Source organism: Ciconia boyciana, chromosome 6, assembly GCF_034638445.1.
Source record: "Ciconia boyciana chromosome 6, ASM3463844v1, whole genome shotgun sequence".
Taxonomy (NCBI): domain Eukaryota; kingdom Metazoa; phylum Chordata; class Aves; order Ciconiiformes; family Ciconiidae; genus Ciconia; species Ciconia boyciana.
The window spans coordinates 20,391,576-20,413,137 of NC_132939.1; the positions used below are offsets into that span (position 1 = coordinate 20,391,576).

The 21,562-nt window shown below is 43.5% G+C and overlaps 1 protein-coding gene across 19 annotated transcripts in view; it reads right to left on the minus strand.

Annotated features, from left to right (window-relative positions):
* Positions 1 to 21,562, minus strand: part of TSPAN4 (tetraspanin 4) — a 469,335-nt gene that overhangs the window by 209,270 nt on the left and 238,503 nt on the right. For 17 of the 19 annotated variants that reach the window (XR_012042902.1, XM_072863719.1, XM_072863720.1 and 14 more), the window contains one exon: positions 69 to 148. The exons of 1 other annotated variant lie outside the window; for it this stretch is intronic. Coding sequence is in view for 17 of the 18 variants with exons in the window: in XM_072863709.1 (XP_072719810.1) it covers positions 69 to 148 (80 nt within the window). In the remaining variant the exon portion in view is untranslated. Of the gene's footprint in view, positions 1 to 68; positions 149 to 782; positions 805 to 21,562 lie in introns of those variants that run through there. One more of the 19 variants, XM_072863723.1, reaches the window with a different exon arrangement.

Genomic DNA, 21,562 nt, shown 5'->3' on the forward strand with positions numbered 1-21,562 from the left:
AAGTTTACCTTCCATCTTAGTAAACAGACATAAATGCAACCGTCTCGCAGTTTCAAACATGTACTCACCCAGAAGAGAAGGTTGAAGACAAACATTAGGTACTTGATACACTGCAGGCAGTTGTGAGCCATGCTGCACCTCTTCAGTTCTAGGAGAAAAATAAATGAGAGATCCAGGTAAAAGACAACGTACTTGTTTCCCTTGGGGGACGTGTACTTAGCCTTGGTGGCCTTAGGGCCTGGGTTGGTGTGGAATCCAAAAAAAGAGTTGCTGGCAGCCCCAAACTGGCCACCATACATGCTGCTGTAGCGACGAAAGGCGCCATTTGGGAAACTGTAATCCTTGCTGTCCAGGGAAGGGCTCCTGTGATAGGTCGACTCATCGGTGCTAGACCTGCGCATGGTGGCTTCAGCTCGTCCTGTCACAACTGCTGCTCTCACAATCGTCGGATGTCAATAGTGCGGGTGAAAGGTTTGTGACTTTTCTTTCCTCCTCCTTGCTACGAATCCCCTATTGCTTTGCACCAGCTGTTCTTTTGTCTGCCATCCTGTCAAGGAGTTACATGTGCTGTACGGCAGCAAAGTTGGTGAACTGAAGTCTGCTTAGCCAGGAGTTAGGGAGCAGCGTGCTTCCACATGAGAAAGACTTCTGCACAAGTAAACATTCCCTCCGGTGTCACAATCGTCCCTCCCGGCCCACCCCACTACCAGAGAAGAAAAAAAGAGAGATAGATATACTGTACCCAAAACAATGAATTTTAAAAAAAGGAAGTGTGACCTCACTTGGATGGCAAATGCCATATAAAACCCCAGCTCCACATCCCACACACAGACAAGAGGGTGCCGCTGCACAAGACTCGTGGGCAAGGGCAGGAATTATCCAAAAGGCAAGCAGCTCCCGTGGCCCTTTCCTCTTTGCCACATTGCTCTGCCCCGAGACGCTCGGCTCACTTTAAGGATCCCCGGATCCCCTTCATGCGGAGGGAGCCTGTGGCAAGCCAGCCACGGAGCTCCATTCTCAGCGCGGCCGCCACTCCTCCGAGGCTCCGCGCCAATCGCGCTCCCCGCCCGCCCGCATCGCCGCGCCCCGGCCCGGCCCCACGCCTCCCGCCGAGGCAGAAGAAGGGGCCGCCTCGCCCTGGGCAGCTCTCCCTACCCCTGTCCTCCCTACCCCTCTCGCAGCCCTCCGGCACCCCCCCGCCGCCACCACCACCTTTGCAATAAGCCGCCCCTCGGTTTCGGGATGCGGCGGGCGCTGCCTCAGCCGGGCGGGAGCGCAGGCGGGGAGGGCGGCAGGAGCCCCCGCCTGGGGCAGGTCTCGGGGCCGCCCGGCTCTGCCCGCCCGCGGTCCCGTCCCCCCCGCTCCGAAACTCTTAGCACGGAGTAACCGCACGGAGATCGAGCCTGACGTGCAGTTGGCTTTAAAAAGGCTGCCCGGATACACAGGCAGTGTATCCGAAAGAAATGGGAATAAGTAACTGCTGTAAAAATTTCTTACACATAAGCGTTCGGGATGTTTTGGGGGGAGCGGAGTCAGAACAGGCCCAGTTTCCCTTGCCAGAAAGCTTGTTTGTTTCATTGCAGATGCATCACCAGGATTTTCCTAATTCACTCAGTCCCATGGAATCATCACTCAGCAAAATGTATGGCCAGCTCATTTGCTTCTCTAGCAGCCTCTCTCCCCATCAGATAAGTCACTGATTGGCATCATGCTCCATACATTGGGGAGCACTTCCCTAAAATCTGGCTACTCCCACAGGCAGTAAAGAGTTGAAAATCTGCCACACACAACTCTTTCAGAAAGGAAAAGTCTGACTGAACCTGTGGTAATTACAGTATTAACACTCAGGAAAGCAAGACTCATTTACCATCTTTGCCCTAAATTCCCTGTGGGAGTAACTCACTTTGTCTCCGTATGTGCTGCTTCCTTATCTGTAAAACGGGACGGCCTGTCTCTGCCTTCCTTCTCTCATCCTCTGTCTGCCTTATGATTTTGACTGTAAGCTCCTGGAGCTAAGTGAGAAGATGGCTGGCTAATATTTTTTAAAAGGCCTGCCCCAGCAGAGAATTAATCAGGATGAAAACAGGTTTCTTGCATGAAGCATCTTGCCAGTCTCAGCACAAATCAAGAGACAGAGGCACCAATTAATTAAAGAACAAATTAGCAGAAGTAAAATGAGCTGGTTTTGCACATAGCCTGAGCAGTTGACCCTCGCAAACTACCCTCTAATTCTGTTAATTTACAAACTGCAAAACTAGAGTCTAATCATTTTCCTTCATTTCCTCCGCAAACTATAAATACACTGGGCATACCTGGTGCAAGCTTTAGAAAGAACTTGAGCACAAAACACAAGGGTAATAACTCCTGCGCCATCTGTTTCAACAACTTTGGATGACTTACAACTTTTCCACTTTTTAATTTCCCTACCTCTAAGAACAGAGATACTTCATAGCTACGATGGAGCTCACTCTTCTACTCTTCCTCCCTCTCTTTCCTGCACAGTATAAACTCTGTCCCCAGAAAGGAGTCCTCCTTTCCTAGGACATAAAGATGGTTCCATGCAAGCAGATCTGTTCTCGGTCTGAGTTTCCAATACACCATTTATTTTTACCACGGCACCAAACGGTTCTGCCTGCAATCTTCCTCCTTGTCTGTATGGCAACTAGACCAGTTTGGCAATGGAAACCCAAAGGTGATTCAAATATTTTCTATGTCCCCTGCCAGTATACAGAAATGGCTATGCACAAAGCTCCATATTAAATGGTAAAAAGAAAAACTGGGTACAGCTCTGTACACAGATTATGTTGAAACAGTATCAAGTCAGATAATCATTATTTAACAAGGGCACCCAAGGTATCGCAAGCACGTAACAGAGACCAGTTTGGCATATCTACTGTAAACTAGACATATGAAGGCTCCAAAGCAGCTCACTTACTGCTATCTGGATAAGAAAAGAGGTAGAAATCACTTGATTTCACCTTTCCTTAAGGCAAGAAATCATCAATTCCCAAGAGAATTCAGTCCTTAATATAGGTGGAATAATTTACAAAGCCAAGATCTAAGGTAGAAGGGAGAGTTTCTAAATGCTGCTTTTAAATAAAAAAATATTAAACATCAACACACAGTGGGTACATTTCAGACAGATGCAGAAAAACACATGAGGAAGGCAGAGGTCCCACACGACCCTTACAATAAAGGGTACTTTTACCCCAGCCTCCTTTCACCACCATCCCTTAGCACACCTCACTGAAATGACAACTTTTCAAAGGCACTTTAGTGCAAAATTTAGCTCTCAAGTCGTCACTGTTCTTCTTTGTCATGCCAATATAAACAGCTAATTAGAAACAGAGTCATCTGGGATACAGACATTATACAGCTCCAGAATCATTCTTTTATTAAATCTTCCACGCTAGGAAACCCAGTCAGAGTCGCTAGCCTAAATAGGAAATCCTTGAGATAGCAACATTGCACCGGAAGGCTAACCACAGCTTGGATGACATGCTTATATGAAGGAGTAAGACCCTGCACAGGAACTGGGGAAAAGCAATAAAATGAGAAAGGTTGAGGTACTCTACTTTTGCCCATCCCTGGTGGAAAGTGGATGAAAGGGGCAGGGACATGCTGGGACCGGTATCAACATTTAAGCCATTACAATAAAATAATACTTACATGAACCAGGAAGAATAAACCTTGGAAGCATTGCATCGCTGGGCCATTATGTCCACAAGGGTAACTCAAGGGGCAGGTGAATTATAGCTTTCACAAAACTTTTTGTTAATAACTGAGCCTAAAATCACAGCCTGCACCTAGTGATCTCTGTTCACCTCAGCTTTTCATCTACTTTTTCTCTCCTCAAATGCATCTGTATGGCTACATCCTGTGGCCAATTCATATTGATTCCTCTACACAAGAAAGCAAGCACTGTGCAGTCTTGCCTGCAGAGGTTCAATTTGTATTGATTCTGGTGGCATGCTACCATCTAGGTTGTAACAACTCTGTCCCTGCTGCTTTGAGTGGAGGACTGGTAACCCTTCAATATCTCCAGCCAAAACCCTGTCCCTGAAAGAGGAGAGGCAGCATTTTAGCTATATCAGATGAGCTCCAGGCAATAGATAGGAACTGTAAAAGGTTTGGGCATCAGCAGTAGATCTGTTAACTGCATTATCGCTCACATCCTTTCTCAAAACAGCCTCATCCAAGGCTTCAGCTATCACCTGAAGACACACACCTACTTGTGCAGCCCACACTTCCCACCTGCCACCTCACCCTGCACTTGCAGTCACCACAGGCCCCGCACCACACTCCTACCTCCCTTCACCAAATCTACTCCCAGTTCCCTCGTTAGCTCCTAGCTCGGCCATCCTGCAGGGCATACGGCCATTACCTATGGGCAGGCTGGTCACAGCCCCACTCTTCCTTTAAAGGGGTCGCGGGCGCCCGTGCCAATCAGGATGAGCCACGTGATGGCATAGGTTCACATGAGAGCACGTGGCGCACTGCCCATCAGACGGGCAGCCCTGAGTCCCAGGTGGGGCTGCGGCTGGATGGTGCCGCTGGGCCCTGATCCCCAGGGCAGGGACACCACCGCTGCCAAGGCCTGAGCGGGCTTTGTGTGTGTACTCTGAGCTCAAGTGATGGTTAATGTGTCAAAACGTTTTACTGAGGATCCCTAAAGAACCTGCCTATCCCCATAGTTTGGGTGAGAGCTGCTTTCTGGGCCTCTTCGGCCCCCTGCTTGCCTTTGGCTCCTCTTTTGGTGCACTGTGTTTTTCCAGACCTGGCTACTTCTTTCCCTGTCCACGTCCAGGACTTCTCCTGCTCATGCCCCGCTGTGTGTGATGCCTCTGGACTGAAACTGAAATCAGCAGGTATTTCCATACCGCTTTGGATCAGGCCTTCCTTCTATCCATTTTGAATACTGCTTTCTCTTCCTGCTCCATGATTTAACCCTCATGATCACAAAACCCCTTCAGGTCACACAAAATGCAGCCACTAACTCACCTCCTCATTAATTTAGTCTCATCAGTCCTTTAATGGTTGCACTGGATTTCCCTTTACTAATGCCTCTTGTCACCGTCTTCAAAACTCTGCATACCTGCTCCATTCTCCTAATGAGATAACCCACTTTGCGTTAGCATCAGTAGCCTGTTTGTGAACACCTCATAAAAACTGTTAAGAAGTGATCCACAAAATAAAATAAATTTTAAAAAATCCTGCTAGAAGCTATTACTGAAATATGCTATATAAATACAGGGTAGGTATGTGACAACTGCTCCTGCTCTGCAACAGCGGTGTGTGCAAAGGCATGCACATGAGAGGTGATAGTCTTTCCCAGTAGTTTCAGTGAACAAAATGTTTAAGATCAAATATTACTGCAAGAGTACAAGCTTTTTGTGGGTTATTAACTTTGCTCCACACCACAGCATTACAATCAGCTAAGGGTGATCAATTGATAAATACACTCCAAATGGTTAACATTTTCATTTAATGTACATACAGAGATCACCACATAAAAGCGTTAATCAAAAGTGTTTGGCACTGCCTGTCCCCTTCTTCAGCAATATGCCTAGCGAGCAATCCCTTCTCTGTACCCCAGTGCACTCTTTGCAGCTACTGTTTGGTTACGTTTGATTCAGCAATGCAGGCTTTGTGAAAAATGCACACCTCTTCCAAAGACTAAAAGAAACATTACCTCTTCTGACTGGAGTCAGAAGTTCAGGGGCAGTCTGGCTATTTCAGCTAGAAGAAAAAAAAGCTTGTGATGGAGTCTTTGATTTGTTTGCTTTTGTATATTCATTGTGCATGAATATAAATGATTAAAAGCACAAGGCAAAAGGGAGTGAGAATATGATTTTTAACCTGACAGCCTCGTACTGCCGTAGGTCTGCAGTCTCTGCTCAACCCTGGCCAGTACTGTTTAATATCTTCATCAATGACATGGACAGTAGCATTGAGCGCACCCTCAGCAAGTTTGCAGATGACACCAAGCTGAGTGGTGTGGCTGACATGCCTGAGGAATGGGATGCCATTCAGGGGGACCTGGACAAGCTCAAGAACTGGGCCCATGTGAACCTCATGAGGTTCAACAAGGCCAAGTGCAAGGTCCTGCACCTGGGTTGGGGCAACCCCTGGTATCAATACAGGCTGGGGGATGAAGGGATTGAGAGCAGCCCTGGGGAGAAGGACTTGGGGGTTACTGGTGGATGAAAAACTGGACATGAGCCGACAATGTGCACTCACAGCCCAGAAAGCCAGCTGTATCCTGGGCTGCATCAAAAGAAGTGTGGCCAACAGGTCAAGGGAGGTGATTCTGCCCCTCTGCTCTGCTCTGGCAAGACCCCACGTGGAGTACTGCATCCAGCTCTGGAGTCCTCAGCACAGGAAAGACATGGACCTGTTGGAGCAGGTCCAGAGGAGGGCCACAAAAATGATCAGAGGGAGGGAACATCTCTCCTATGAGGACAGGCTGAGAGAGTTGGGGTTGTTTAGCCTGGAGAAGAGAAGGCTCTGGGGAGACCTTATTGCAGCCTTTCAATACTTGAAGGGGGCTTATAAGAAAGATGGGGACAAGCTTTTTAGTAGGGCCTGTTGCGATAGGATGAGGGGTATTGGTTTTAAACTAAAAGAGGGTAGATTCAGACTAGATGTAAGGAAGAAATGTTTTACGATGAGGGTGGTGAAACACTGGGACAGGTTGCCCAGAGAGCTGGTAGATGCCCCATCCCTGGAAACATTCAAGGTCAGGTTGGAGAGGGCTCTGAGCAACCTGATCTAGTTGAAGATGTCCCTGCTCATTGCAGGGGGGTTGGACTAGATGACCTTTAAATGTTCCTTCCAACCCAAACCATTCTATGATTCTATGAATGTGACTGGGGGACCTAGGCGTTGAGCCAGCGCTGTACTATTACCTCTCTGCATCTCCATCCACAGGCTAAGCAATGGAGAAATCTGGTGACAGTGTCCCTGCATGTCAACCCTCTTTCTGACAGCCCACACAGAGCAAAGAAGCAGCAAGCAAAGGGTTTCCTCCCTAAATCCTGCTCTCTCCTAAAAATTCACGTGGTGCAAAGAGCCTGTGCTGTCACATGTTGCCAAAGGCTTTAAGAGAGGCGTGAGTGGGTCAGACTTGGAGCCATAAACCAGTTCCTGAACCAAAAGCAAAACATGTTAAAGCAGCCCCCTAAGAAACAGGTAAATCAAACAAGTCTGGGCAGAAAGTCCTCTAGCTCAAGGAGTATTACCATGGGACTGTAAGTGAGCATCTCTCAAGAACCTTTTATTGTAGAAAGAAATATGAATATTTTTTTAACAAGTCAAGCAGAAGATGGCATGTTTCACTGAAACTTCAAACTTGTCACGTATATAAGAAGATCCCACACTTTCCCTTTTATTTCCAGAGTCCTTGCTTGTCTGTTAGCAATTTCAGTATCTGTAAAAGGCTATACTTGCTGGAAAGTGGTTGAGCCCTGGATTGCATGGACAGGAGGAGAAAGTCAGATGTTCTAGAGATTTCTTCAGCTAATACAAAGATCTTTTGATATTCACAGTTGTACCTGCAACTCCTTTAAAGATTTCCTGATGCCTCCAACAAACTTTGAAAAAATATTCCAGTCAGAAGCAATTTCACTTATATAGCAGACTTCAGGGTTGGTTTGGTTTTTTTTTTAATTTTCTTTCTTGTTTTTCTTTATAAATAAGGAAATTGCATGGAAAAAAAGGATTGTCAATACTTAATAGCTCAACTTCTGCTCACATGCCACCTGAAATCATGATCTTTAGTTTATGGCATAATTAGTTGCTATGGAAATAACATAATCATAGACACAGAGAAAATATTTTGGGTATGATTTGCAATGCTCTTTATTTAAGCCTATGCACAAGTTACTTTTGCAGAAACCTCACTGCTTTTTACGTGCTCTCATCTGCATAATGGTTTTCATCACCTCTGCCAGTGCATTCAGACACTGGTATTGGTACGTGCACTACTAGCATTTCCTTCACCCATATTTGAGCATTTACATGTTCAAACAGTGATGAGAGCGTACATGCATGCAGAAGAGCTGGTGCCAAGTCAGACTAATCAAAAAAAATCTCTTTAAAAAATGTCTTGGGATTGGGCCCCAAAACCCTGTGCACCACAGAGCTCCCTTGCCATTTCTGCTTTCTGGGCTTTTGTCATCCTATTCTTTGCTAATGATTTCTTTTGTCCAATAATAAAAATTTTAAGTAAGGAGATTCCCTGTTTCCCCAGCAAATTATGCCTATTTAAGTCCTGGACAGAGAGGATTATTGCTGCAGATGAAAGACAGGCAGTGCCAGTCACTGAACTCCTGGAGAAGCAGAAGCCCTGTTCCTCTGCCAATGCCCTCAGTAATAAAGAATGAAAGAACAGAAATAAAGAACCCATCTGACACCCCGTACAAGATGAGTTGACAAAGAAAATCTTTGTCAAGACCTATCTTTGCAGTGTCAGCAGGTCTTAGCAGCACAAATGCAATTTATGTGCTAGTTTTCTTAAAATCAGGTTACTTTCTCTAACCTGAGAGAGATCAGCTGACATTCAAAGAAATACCACTTCAAACACACATGTGGTACTCAGGATCTTTCTGTCAAGTGTAAAGCAATCAATCAGACCCAAAAATCTTTAAACTACACAGTTCTGATGGTTTGTGAAAGCAGGTATTTTAAGCAGAAGCAAACAAAACAAAACAATGACTTAGAAAAATTCAAAGATTCACTAATGTTCCCTAACTAGTGTCTGCCTTTTAACATCTTCATGAATTTTTTCCTTGAAGATTCAAAATGGATTATCTTCTTGTCTTGCATCCTTAAAAACAGGGCTAGGGTTTTACAAGCATATGAGCATGAAGCAAAGTTCATATAACCGTAATTCGGCTCCATTTCCAAAGCAATGAAGGCCCAGCAGCCTTCACTGACCTCACAGGGATCCGAGTGCTCAGCACTTTTGAGAATCAGGTCACGGAGAGCCCATTTCAGTGAAGTACTCAGCCACAGTTTTCACTGCATTGAGATATTCATGTACTTAAGTAGTAAGCACATGCTTAAATGCTTTTGTGAGTGGGACTGTACATAAGCACGAGAAATGCAGTGTTTAGAAGGCTGCAGATCAAGCTGCACTCTGTATACAGCTGCTGTAGCGGAAGGAATTATTCCCTAAGCACACAGCTTTGAGGCTACTGCTTTGCAGATCTACCTGCAGAGCTGGCTGGGAGGTGCCTTCAGCCAAAACAAGCAAAGTTAGTTCAGGTGGTTTGAAATGGGGTAAGGAGCTCTCCTACCAGCAACTCAGTCAACAGATGTGAGCAAGCACACCAAGACCCCAGGGCAGGCTGGAGAAGTGATCTCTGCTGCTGCATTGCTGGGTCTGCCTCTTTCTCTTCATAGCCAAAAGACCTCAATTTGCTCCTCGCTCCCTTAGGCTCCTTCCAAAATCCTAGCTTAAAGATAAATATACTTCTTTTTCCAAAAAAGGACTGAAAATAAAATGCCTAAGGGAGCAATACATGTCCTTTTCGTCTTGAAAGATAACGACTTATTGGAATAAGCAAACAGACATTATTTTTTACGATACGGAAGTTCTGTCGCACCAACTCAATGCATTTCTTACAATGCAAGCTGTGCTGGAGAGAGCATAAAATTAAAACTGAAGTATTAAAGAGCCTGCAGCAAATTAAAAGAGTATTTGAAAGGGAATAATAAACAAAAACACTAGGTGATTAAATATTGATATTAAAATGGAACGGACCTGTACAAAGAAAATGTAACTGGCCATATATATTTTTATCTAGTATCAGCTATTATTCCTTTTCTTGATGTTGTAAGGAATCACGGGCTTATATCATCTCACCTAGTAAAAGTAAACAGCAGTGGATCTCTTATCCCTGACATCTCTGTAACCATTCAAGTAAAAAGACAGGAGCTTCTGCTAAAAAAAAATAAAAATATTCTGGGTAGGAGCACAAGCTTTGGCTTTCTGCTTTGCCATTCTGAGCATTCATAACACTGAACAGTCAAAAATAACTTCAGGGGTGCTACCAGCAGACATACTTTCAAATATATTTTTTGAACAGATAGCACATACAGGTAAACAACTTAAAACAACAGCCTAAGATTTACACTCCTAAAAGACATATTAGTGAGTATAATAGTGATAATGCTTGAAATAAAAATGCTCTTTTGTAAGAAAAAGTATCACCTGCACTGGAAACCATATATCTGTATTTACTTGTTCACATGACCACAATCTAGCTCTTTTTATATTTCACTGTCAAATTCTGTAAATAAGCTCGTTTCGCTAAGGAAGGGTACATCTACATAGAAAGAAGAGGCACCTGTATTTTAAGGCAGCACAGGTCTGATACCCTTTTTGCAAAACATACCTAAACTTGGTTAACAAAGATAATACAGAGGCCCTAATTCAGCAAATTTGAGTTGTCTAAAAAAAAAAAAAAGAGAGAGAGAGAAACTCATCAACTCATCCCTATTTATTAAGGGACTTAATGCTATTTAACTTTAATCGTGGGGCTTTGTTTGGACAGAAATAAGGACATAACTTAGAGCTTTAATGATAAAGAATGAAAGATAACCAGCGCCTGAATTTAGATGCTCTCATTGAAAAGGTACTTCCAAAGTATCTGTTTAGTCTTTACAGTCATCACCTGTTTTGCACACTGGCTAAGGTTCTGGATTTAATCAAAACCAAATTTGTACCTAAATTTCACCTGAGTGTTTGTGCTCAGTGTTTCCTACTGGTTTGCACTAGGCTTTCAGATATTCCTACTCTGTAAGAAACACTTGGCACAGGCCCTTTGCAAAATTTAATCCTGCTAAATCTAAGCGCTAGCATACATTAAACTGCTAAAAATGCAAGGTCAACCTCTTCTGCGGTCTGACCTCCAAGCAGTTTGTTTATTGTGTTATATTTATGGGGATTTTTATGAAAGCAGATTTATATACTAAAAAATTATTTCTGCATCAGATCACCAAGAAGCCAACTGAAAAGTGATGAGGAGCTTTTCCACGAAAAAAGGATATCCATGATGGTTTTCAGAAATGGCAGGGAATGTAGAAAGAAGAACCAGCCCTCCCGATTTCTGTATTCTGCATTTCTGCCTTTAGACAGGATCTCTTATTTGATGGGGAAAGAGGACCTCCTTAGAAACATTTTTATTTTACAAATATTTCCAGGTATCTGAAGACCATATTAAGTTTCTGCATAGCTCTGGTATTGCTAATGATATTTCTCTCAAATAATGCATAATTATGAGCCTATAAAACTTTAATTAAGATGCTTTATAGCCTTTTATAAGCATCAACCAAACCTATGCTGTAGGGTAAACTGTACTTTTAATTTCTCTTTGTTATGTTTACACTGTGCAGAGAGATTCATTACAGTAAAAGCTGGTTATTATTTCTTAGAAGACTACACAAATTCCTTGGTCAAAGTCCGCCTGGATAAAGCAAACAAATAATCATTTTTGTTTGCTTCCATTTTACTTGGAAATAAAAAAGCTAAACAAACTGTAACACAACTCTTCGAATTCCTATAGGGGTCAAACACTGCAAAGCCAAAACCATACCTCTGCTGCTTTCCACGTGCCAAGAATCAAGACGCTGAATGTATTTGCAAGAGCAAAAAGTGAAAATATCCAGATAATTATACTCACTGCCTGGCTCAGACAGCGTATCGTTTGGAACCTGATCCAAAACACACTGAAATGACTGCAAGGTGCTCTTCCAATCTCAACACCTCAAAAGTCTGACTGCTCTTAGTCCAGGCAAATCTTGGAGCAAGCTTCTGCCCCCATTGATGCCTGGATATTGTTGTGAGCAGGACTGCTATAAATTGGTCATACTCAGATGAGATGGCATTAAATTTTTTTATGCAAGACAGAGAAGCAGGAGGGTTGAATCCAGAACACCCTTCAGCACTGTGGAATGGGATTTCTTTATTGATCTGTTTAAGACAGGATAGGCACAATAAGTGTGACAGGACATATGTAACAGGATATTAAAGCTCCAAGAACTGGGAGGGGAGAAGGGCTGACATCCTCACCAGAGCCTGCAAGGGCTCCCTGCTGGCCTGCCAGCTCTGTGGGTCAGACAAGTGGTCCCAAAGGCATTCTGAACACTTGTTCCTTCAGCTAGGTCTTAGACCCTGTCCTATAGTGAAATGTGCAGCACCTTTCTTGCCTCACAAAATAACCACAGCAAGAATTTCAACAGAAACATACCCCTTTCAGACAATTTTTAAAAAAGGCAACCTAAAAGAAACCAACAAACATCAGCTTATCAATAAGCAACTGAAACTAGAAAAACACAAGCTCTAGCAGTGTCAAACTCCCCTGGCTTGGCACAGCGAGGGCGCACGTTCTCCACTCCTACGCTCCTTGCGAAACAAGCAGGACTCACACCGCTGCAGTACACTGCATCTGGCAGTCTGATGGCAGCTATTAGCCCCACTATAATCCTGGCCTGGCCTTAGCTGCTCCTCCAACAGCAAACTGTGCTAGAAAGGGAACCAAGATGAAGTTGGCTTTGGCAAGACAGAGGTGTAAATCTTATTTTCCTTCATGGAGTAAGTTACAGATCCTACAAACTCATGCCTTGTGCAGCTGGAAGCTGACAGCTTCAGATGAGAGGAATTTATCATTATTATTTTAGTATGAGAGCAGCTCACTGATTGCAGCTTGACAACTTGACTTAATTAGTTGATGAAGGGTCTACTGCACACTGGCTGGTTCCACATCTGTGGACAATGACACAATCAGCAGAATGAAATCCATACTTAAAAGGTCTTTGGTCTTTTTAATCCTAAACTACAAATCACAAAATCCACATAACAAAACCTGCAGATCAGAGGAATTACACGAGAGGTTCCTCTTTCCCTGGCCCTCGGGACAGTCTGGTCTCTGTTGCTTACTGAAGCTCATAAACAGACAGACTTGACTTCAAAAGCATCCTCTTTTCTTCCTGGAGTCCCAGTGGTTCTCAATAATAAGATAACTGGTTTGAGCTCAACCTGGCAATGTTCCCTTATGGCTGCTTTCCCCAGCAGGGAAATAACAACTCACAGGTTTTCCTCTGCTCCTGCCAAACAGCAGGTGGGATTTACCCACCTTGTCAAAGAGATTACGTCAAGATCATCTGGCCCCACCTATCAGATCAATGCACAGAGCCCACATGCTATTTTGCATCTAAGTCTGCAAAATGTTAAGGTTCTTACTAAACAGACAGCTAAAATAGTATGTGAGGCCACAATGTCCCAAGCTCCTGAGAAGTGGTGGAGAAGCACAAATGGCAGGGAAAGCTCGCTGGGAAGTGATCTACATGGGGCTGGAGCCACTGAAAGCCACTAAGCAGTGAGGGACAAGGGAAGCACATTGCCTATTGGGAACAAGAACAGGCTGTTGCTGGTAGACCAGGAGCCTTGTATCAGGGGGAGCTACTGCAGAAATTCTGCTGGACCTCTGCCAGACTCCACCTGTAATTATACAGCATAGCTGTAAATCTCCCTGTGGCCCTAGTTCTTAGCACAAAGAAATGCATTTTTTTCCTCTGCCTTTCATATCCACATTTTGCACTTTTCAGGGCACAGTCTGCTTCCATCTCCCTTTTTACTTATCACCTAGGAAGATGAACTGCACTTGTAGGTGCTCTCTTAAAACAAATCAAAAGCGAAAAAGGAAACTCCAAGAGTCACCAGGCATGTCTGAAATGTGGTCAATCAGAGGTTGCTGGAAGTCAATCAAGAGAAAGGAGGTCACTTCCTTTAGATGAAGATGACAAAATTTCAAGACAGGCAGCTCTTGTCACCAGAAGCGATAAGCAGAGTATATAAGTCAGCAGTCATCTCACCTGGGCCTCCTGAATCCTGAAAGGGGCTGCAGAGAAAGGCACACAGCTAAGGGCACAGGAGTCAGTAAGTAAGAGATGTGCATGACAAACAGAAATGGCTGGGTTCAGAAGCCACTACAAGGCTTTACTGGTTTAATTCTGGCATGCTTTAATCTTTTTTTATTCATCCGCACAAGGACTCTGTTGATGGAGTCTGCATTCCTCTAACAGAAACATTTCAGTCCTGGATCCCTGCTTGTCTACACTTCTTGAAGTACCATAAAACCAGATTAAGATTTTTTTGTGTGTGTTATAGGACTATTTCCTCCCAGTTTGAGAGCAGCTCAAAGGAATTGGCTTCAACGACTTTGCCATGATTTAAGTTTATTTTTTGACCCTGCTGAGCTCTGACAGAAGAGAGGCGCCAGTGAGAGCCATGCTTTATTCTGTCTCCGCTAGGATGCTGTTGAAAATCTTGGGATGAATCAGGACAGCACAGGTGCTGCACACAGAGTTTAAAAGCAAAACATTCTGCTGCAATAATGTTTGAGCATTTAGGGGACCTCAAAGATGATTTTTTTGTTATTACACTCTAAACAAAAAAACATTTTCCCTGTTGACATTAATTTCTATAACAGAGCTTTAAAAACAAAACAACCCCAAAATTCAATAGACTGCACCCAGGATGGCAATGTCTCAGAATTAGAAGCAGCATGTTGGCATTTTTCCCAGAAAAAAAAAATATATGTGTGTGTGTATACACACAGGCACTTCTTATTTTTTGCAAGATCAGTGAAGCTCTGGGGCTTATTCCCACCTCACTCAGCCAGAGGCAGGGACAGGCTGGTCTTTGCAGTGCTTGAACACTTAGGCACAAGAAGGAGTTTGTTTACCCGAACAACTGTGTGTGTGCATCATAAGTAGTGACCAGCATGGCACTCTCAAATCCATGATGCTAAAGCCTTATCCTTCCTAACCAAGACAGAGACCTTAACTTGAAAGCTGCTTGTCTCATCTCGGTGCTTCCAGGACAGAGTTATTAGGCTATAATAAGCAAGCTCCTAACAGCAGGTTGATGAGACTAAAAGAATCCCCTTGGTCATCCCCAGCCAGTTGTAAACAAATCCCTGCACTAGCAGCAAGGTTAGCTAGGATATTTCTGTGGGATCAAGTTACAGAAGCTCCTAATCTTAAATCCTCCACCAAACCTACTGCGATGATGTCTGCAGCTCTGTTTGAACCAGCAAGAAGTGTGAGTCAATTCTTGCTGTAACAGGGCAGAAGAGATGCAGTTCCACACATACCCTTACGCACTCTTGAAGAGGCATCTGAATGCTGTCCAAAAATTAATTACATGGCATGACAAACTCTGACAATTAGGTAACTAGACTGTTTGATGGCTAGGATTTTAAATAAGGATCTTTCAAGGGGGAAACTCTGGAACAGGCAGTGCTACTGTCATAACAGGCTGAGCCGTCATGAAAGCGTAGCACCAACGAGACAGCCCTACAGGCTTCACAACTACGACCGCAAAGGAAAGAAAAGATCCTGGGGGAAAAGGACGTATTTAACTGCACCTGTACCTCACATTCATCATCAGGACATCCCCCCTTCCAAGAAGGCTGGAACAGAGGAGGACCTGGGTATTATCCAGAGTACAGTTGGCCCCCATGAAGCAGCAAGGGAAGCCAGGACCACCCCCTGCTCTCACTGGGGCTGGAAGAGGCACTCTCTGTCACACCACGTGGGGCAGAGGTCACGGACAGGCCTGCCAACGCAGCCAGTCCCTGTACAGTGTGACAGCAGGCCCAGCACCCTTGCCACCGCAGCACCTAGACCCAAAAATGCACTGCCTCCAAAATCCCCCATGTATCCACTCCAAGCAACCCTGAAGGTTGCTGCTCCTCTGCCTTGTCACTGAAGGGGAGTTTTGGCAAAGGGCTTTTGCTGCCGCACACCATTTGTGCAGATTTCTCCGACGGCTGCTTGTGGAAATCAGTGTTTCACTCGGACAGCTCTCACCTCTTTTGGGTAAGAAAACAACGTTCCCAATTTCTCAGTTTTCTCCCTTTGTATGCAAAGGGAAGGGACAAAGAGGGAAGGATTTCAGTATAGTAAATAAGCAGAGTGACTTGACAGCACGTAAATCAGCACTTTGTAGTGTTCATGGCAACAGCTTTTGGCATAGCAGGAGAAGAAACAATCCATTACACAACAAATAAACTATGATCTTGTATTTACAAGACAGACTTTGAATGCAGCCAATTACTGTATATGTAGTGGTGACTAAAAGTCTTATGTTACCATTTACAGATAATCTATGAGATGACTGGGTTTTATCAGTATATCATTTTTTAAGAAAAAGGATCAGGGAATGTATTAAATAGGGAGGACGGGTTTCAGGGGAAGCTGGGTGCCTGTTTCCGTTTTATACATGTGAAAATCTTCTGTCTCTTCACAAGTGTGTTGCAAGCATATTTCAGTCACAAAAAATGATGTTTGAAGTATTTGCTTCGCAATTTGCTATTCTTCTCTGATATGATTACCTACATTAGTTGGCAGGTTTTTTTTCCCTGACTGGATTACTCCCCAGGCCTTTAGGAGGTTTCAGGTTGGTTCTGGTATGTACACTTATGATGAATATATATATATTAATAAGCATGTGTCAGTGTATACACTTTCACAGAAAATCAGAATCTTAAGAACTTCACTGATACGCCTGAGAAATGCATAATTTCATGGTTTTTATGTTTATTTTAAAACTTTTTATTCTTGGGTTGGACTTTGTCAGGGTTGAGCTGTGACATGCCAGCTCACCTTTCTTCTTTAGAATCTAGGATCAAATCTCTAGATAGGTGCATTGAAGCGCTGTTCACTTAAACTAGATCTGCTTTTAACACCATATGCTAATTAACCATTGGGTTTTGACACAAATCCCTCAGAGGCTCACGCTCCTCAGTCATGATTCAGATGTATAAGCAAGATTCTCAGCCTCTGCAAAACAACTTAACTACACAGAAATCAAAAGCACTGGATGGGTTTACACCAATTGAGAACCCAGCCAACCGTCTTAAAATTGCAGAGGCTTCCGCTCAGGCAAGCTGAGGTATTTCTCCCCCATGTATATGCTGCCTTTTTCATTCCTGTTACTGCTGTGGAAAATATCTGCAGCAGCATTTCTGAACTGCACCCTGGGATTTGCTTACATTTCCCCCTTTCTTTGAGTAGGGGCTCTGTTTTCCTGATTCAGTTGAGCTATGTGTGCCAAAGCTCGACTCACATAGTTTATGCTGCTATGGTACTATGGTGCTATGAGATGCCCTTCCCTCAAGCTGTCACCAGCCTCGCTGGAGAATCAGCTGCCAGCCGGGCCTCAGCATCAATGGAGGAACCTCACGTGTCACTATGTTAGACTCCCTCTTGCTCCTCCATCTGGGAGCACGGCTGGCTCCTTTCTCTCTCAAGGCAAGCAGCCAGTAAGGGCCAGAAGTCACTTCACACTGTTATTTGCTACCTGCCAATCCATGTACACAAGCCAGCTTCATTTGAGAATCTGGCTTTTAGATTTATTTTTCCTTCCAGGCAAAGGGGTAGCAGGACACGGCTGCCGAATACATGTTTTGTTATAGCCTCCCATTGCTGCTGAATGCCATAGTTTATTCTGTACCAGGCTGTTCATCATAGCCCTGTTTCATGTTTTTCAAAGTGTTTTTGGAAGATGCATGGTCTGAATGAAGACTGTCCAGGACAGAGGCACAGTGCAATACTGCATGGAAATTTCCCTAACGCAGATGAGAGGAGACGAGGAGGCAGAATGGCTCCCTGGGGTAGGGACCCACGCAGCCATGGCAATGAGAAAGCTAGTGTTTATTCCAAAATTCAAACGTTCTTTTCCTTCTCCCTGTGTGGGCCAATCCAGCACCCACTGAAGTCAGTGGGAGGTCTACCTATGAGTCTGAAGAGCACACAGGCAAAATTTTGAGAAACTTCTTAATTTAGAGAATAATTTAAAGCTGTCTCCCTGTAGATGTGAAATAGCTAAATATCAGACATCTGCAGCTACTTTACTGACAGCTGCCCTTCTACACTGAGCCTGTAGAGTTCGAAAAACTTGATATGCCTCCTGATGTGCTAAACAAGAGGATTAGATCTGGCCTTTTGCTAGAAGAAGGAAGGGAAAGATGGGAGTCAGTCTACTTTGCAGATGAAACAACAAGAAGGACTAAGACATTGTCCCTAAAAATTAAGTAGGCTTTCAGACTGAAGCCAGAAACGGAGTTTCCATTCCACCCCTGGCACAGACCTCCAGTGCTGGGTAGGTCATTCAGTCCCCGTGCTTCAATTTTGCTCTCCAGCCCTTTTTTTTATACCAACTCTCACCAGCTCATTGAGGTTTCTAGGTATCAGTGCAACACTACTGGCAATGGACACGCTCACTGAAATCTGACTATGAGCACAAAGAACAAACTCATCGGTACATAACATATGCTAAGATGCTTTTTTAATGGTATCAGTGGGTACCAGGAAAGAGCTTTTCTGAGCAAGAAGTCAACTTTACTGTTAATTACCATTATAACAACCACTAGTCTTCACTAAAGTGTTTTTTGCTTTTACTAGAAGAGCAGTTACATGTGGCTAGTCATTCCAATGTTACTTACTCTGTGCTCAATCGTTACACTGGCTGGATGCAAACTCACTTCAACCAGAACAAGTATTACAACCTGTGTGTTGACTTGATTCCTCCAAGACAGGTCTGCAAATGGAAATGGAGGTCTGCCACATTTCTAGTAATCTTGGCATTGTCCTAAAGTAGTTCACTGGCAGACAGCACTCAGTATAAGTGAGGGAAGACAACACAGAAATGGGGAAATACAGTATGGACAGGTGGTGATGTGAAAAGGAGTGAGACACACTGTCATCGCATAGGGAGTATTTGAGCTTTGCTTAAAGAAAATCACATCTTACATACCAAAAGGAGCTGCTAGCCACACAGTTGGAGCCAAGAATTTTGTTGGATTTGGGCAGGCAGTGCTGAACAGCTTTGCATTTCCTAAACATACAGCTTTTCCATAGTGGTAACCACTGCATTCCCATTATGTTGATGCAAAATGACAGCATTGGACCCACTTGTCCAAGGTCTGAGTAAACTGCTCCCCTCTTCTGTGCTCCTTTACAGCAGAGAGCCCACCCCAAGCCCTGCTCTCCCTTCCCTCTCCCAACAGCCCCTCTCTCAACTTATTCAAGCATGTTTGCAAGAAGGGAACAAGTTGGTTTTCAGCCACAGTAACAAGTCTCCACAAAGGCAGAATTCACTTTTTATAGCTGATAGATATCTATGCTGAAAGGTGCAATCAAACACCTTTGAAACCAACCACCCAAACATTCATAATCAAGTTTAGGGGTTCTGCAAGTTATTTCAGATTAAGTCAATGCATTCTTTTATAACATGTGCACGTGGAAGCACAATGCAATGTAGGTAGGTACTGCAGTACAAACTAACATTCACTAACAAGCTAGCGTTTTCAAAAGGCCAAAGGAAAGCTCTACCACAGGGATACAACCAAATATAAGGACGTGTCAGGTGGACTCTGTTAGCAGATGTTATAGCAAGTAACGTATATATAAAATATATATCAATAAATGTACCCTTCAGCTCCTCTTTTTTTACTCTGTCTTTGCTACTGACACTTATATTATAAATCAATATCTTTTTGGCTCCCAGAAAGATCTTGTTCCATCCACTTTATCAAGACATACTTAATAAATCATATTTGGCAGCATAAATCATATCTTACCACAAATGAGATTTAGGGGAACTAATCTCCAAATGTAGTTGCTTAGCATATGCAATAAACCCACCCCTTATATTAAAATTCCTATTGGTAATATTTTAGCATGCATGATAGCAAACAAAGGAACCACAAACAGGTCCACTTAATGCATCTTTACACAGCTTAAAAAATATATTTCCCTAATTTTCATTAACATTTTTCCAAAGAGTAAAAAAGATGAAAGCCTTAATAGCCTCATGGTGCTGGAGCCATATATCATATTGCAAAGGTGAGAAATGCACTTCAGTTGGTTTCACAAGCACACCCCACATTTTAGCAGTATACTCTGGCTTTCAAAGAAAACTAACGAAGGCTAATTTCTGACCGTGGAATGAAGCAGAGTATGTAGAGTTCAGAGATCTGAGTCCTACTGCCACTTCTGCTACATGCTTTACTAAAAGCTTTATGCAAAACGCAGTGAAACTCTCCTATGTGTATATGGGTTTAAGACCTAAGCTAGATCTGTTTTCATCTCTTCACACCTCAACCTGTAGAACTGAAACAGAAAAGGCCAAACCAGTCTCAAGGTTCAATCCTGTCCGCATTTACTAGATGCCTTGAGACTGTCTTTTAAAAAGTCGAGTGAAAGTCTCTTCAAGAAAGATGCTGCCAGAGCCTGAATCAAAGCTGATGGATAGGAATCACTTGATCCAAAGCCCCAGAAGAGAAAAGCATTATTATTAAATGTTCTTATGCTTTAATGCCTTTGCACATTTACTCAATGATCTGGGCTTTAACAACAGCTCTCTCCAAAAGTATTGCTGGTGAGAAACATGTTCTGTACTACACCATGTTACATACCCCCGTGCAAATAACAAAAGCCCCGATCAACAGAAATGCAACTGGATTTTTGGTCATGAATATAAAGAGTGACTATTTGGTCTTTTTTTTACTATGCCTACATGTGCAATTTTCTTGGTACTCAAGGCAGAGTACTGGGCTAAAGTGGTCACTGCTGAAAGTCTTGTGCCAATTATAGTAGTGTAGAGGAGGTGTACTTAATATCTAAATACAGTAATTCGTATCAAGCAATCAGGTTCCACTTTAGATTGCTAATTTACACATTAAAAACACTGGAAAAAACAAAGAGAATACACTCTTTCTTCACTTCCTTCCTCCTGGCCTTTTATCCACCTCACACTGAAATACTCCCTCCTGGTAGAAGCCAGAGCTTTCTGGCTCAATACTTCTGCTAACTTGGAAATTACTCAGAAATACATATTTTATTGATGATATTCTGTACGTTAACTAAAAAAAAAAACCAAACCCCTAAGTTTTGCCTTCACCATAGGCCTGTACCAACACAGAAGCCACCAGCACTGCAGCACATCAGCCTCACACAGAAATTGCACAGGGGCTCTGATCTGTAGGAAGATAAATGAGCAGAAAAAACAAGTTTCCAAATGCCCTCTGCTGGCACTTTTCAGTATTACTAAGAATTTCACCCCGTTCCTAACTAGCCTTTCAGAAAACTAATTCTGAAGGTTTATCATTTGAAGATATCCTGGGTTTACACTTACCCTAATAAATTTACCCTCTTCCAGCTTTGCTTTAATGCCCAAGTTTGCTTGGTTTTAACCAAGCACAACAGAAACCCAAGTGCTGCAGCTGTCCTTGTAAACATCATGGGTAGATTATCTTCTAGTTGGAAAGTATATCTGAAAAAAATTTTGAGGGTGAGGGATCATCACCCTCATTATTTTGACCAGTTCCTCTTCAGGAAGCTGCTGTGAAGTTTTTCTTACCTTCCCACCAAGTACTAGGGCTGTAGGAACCCAGCCATCCTCCTGCCGCAGGATCCAGGAGCAGACTGCTTGGCTGAGTTTTTACCCCCAGCTGTGTGCTGGCTCACAATACACACCACAGCCGTCACA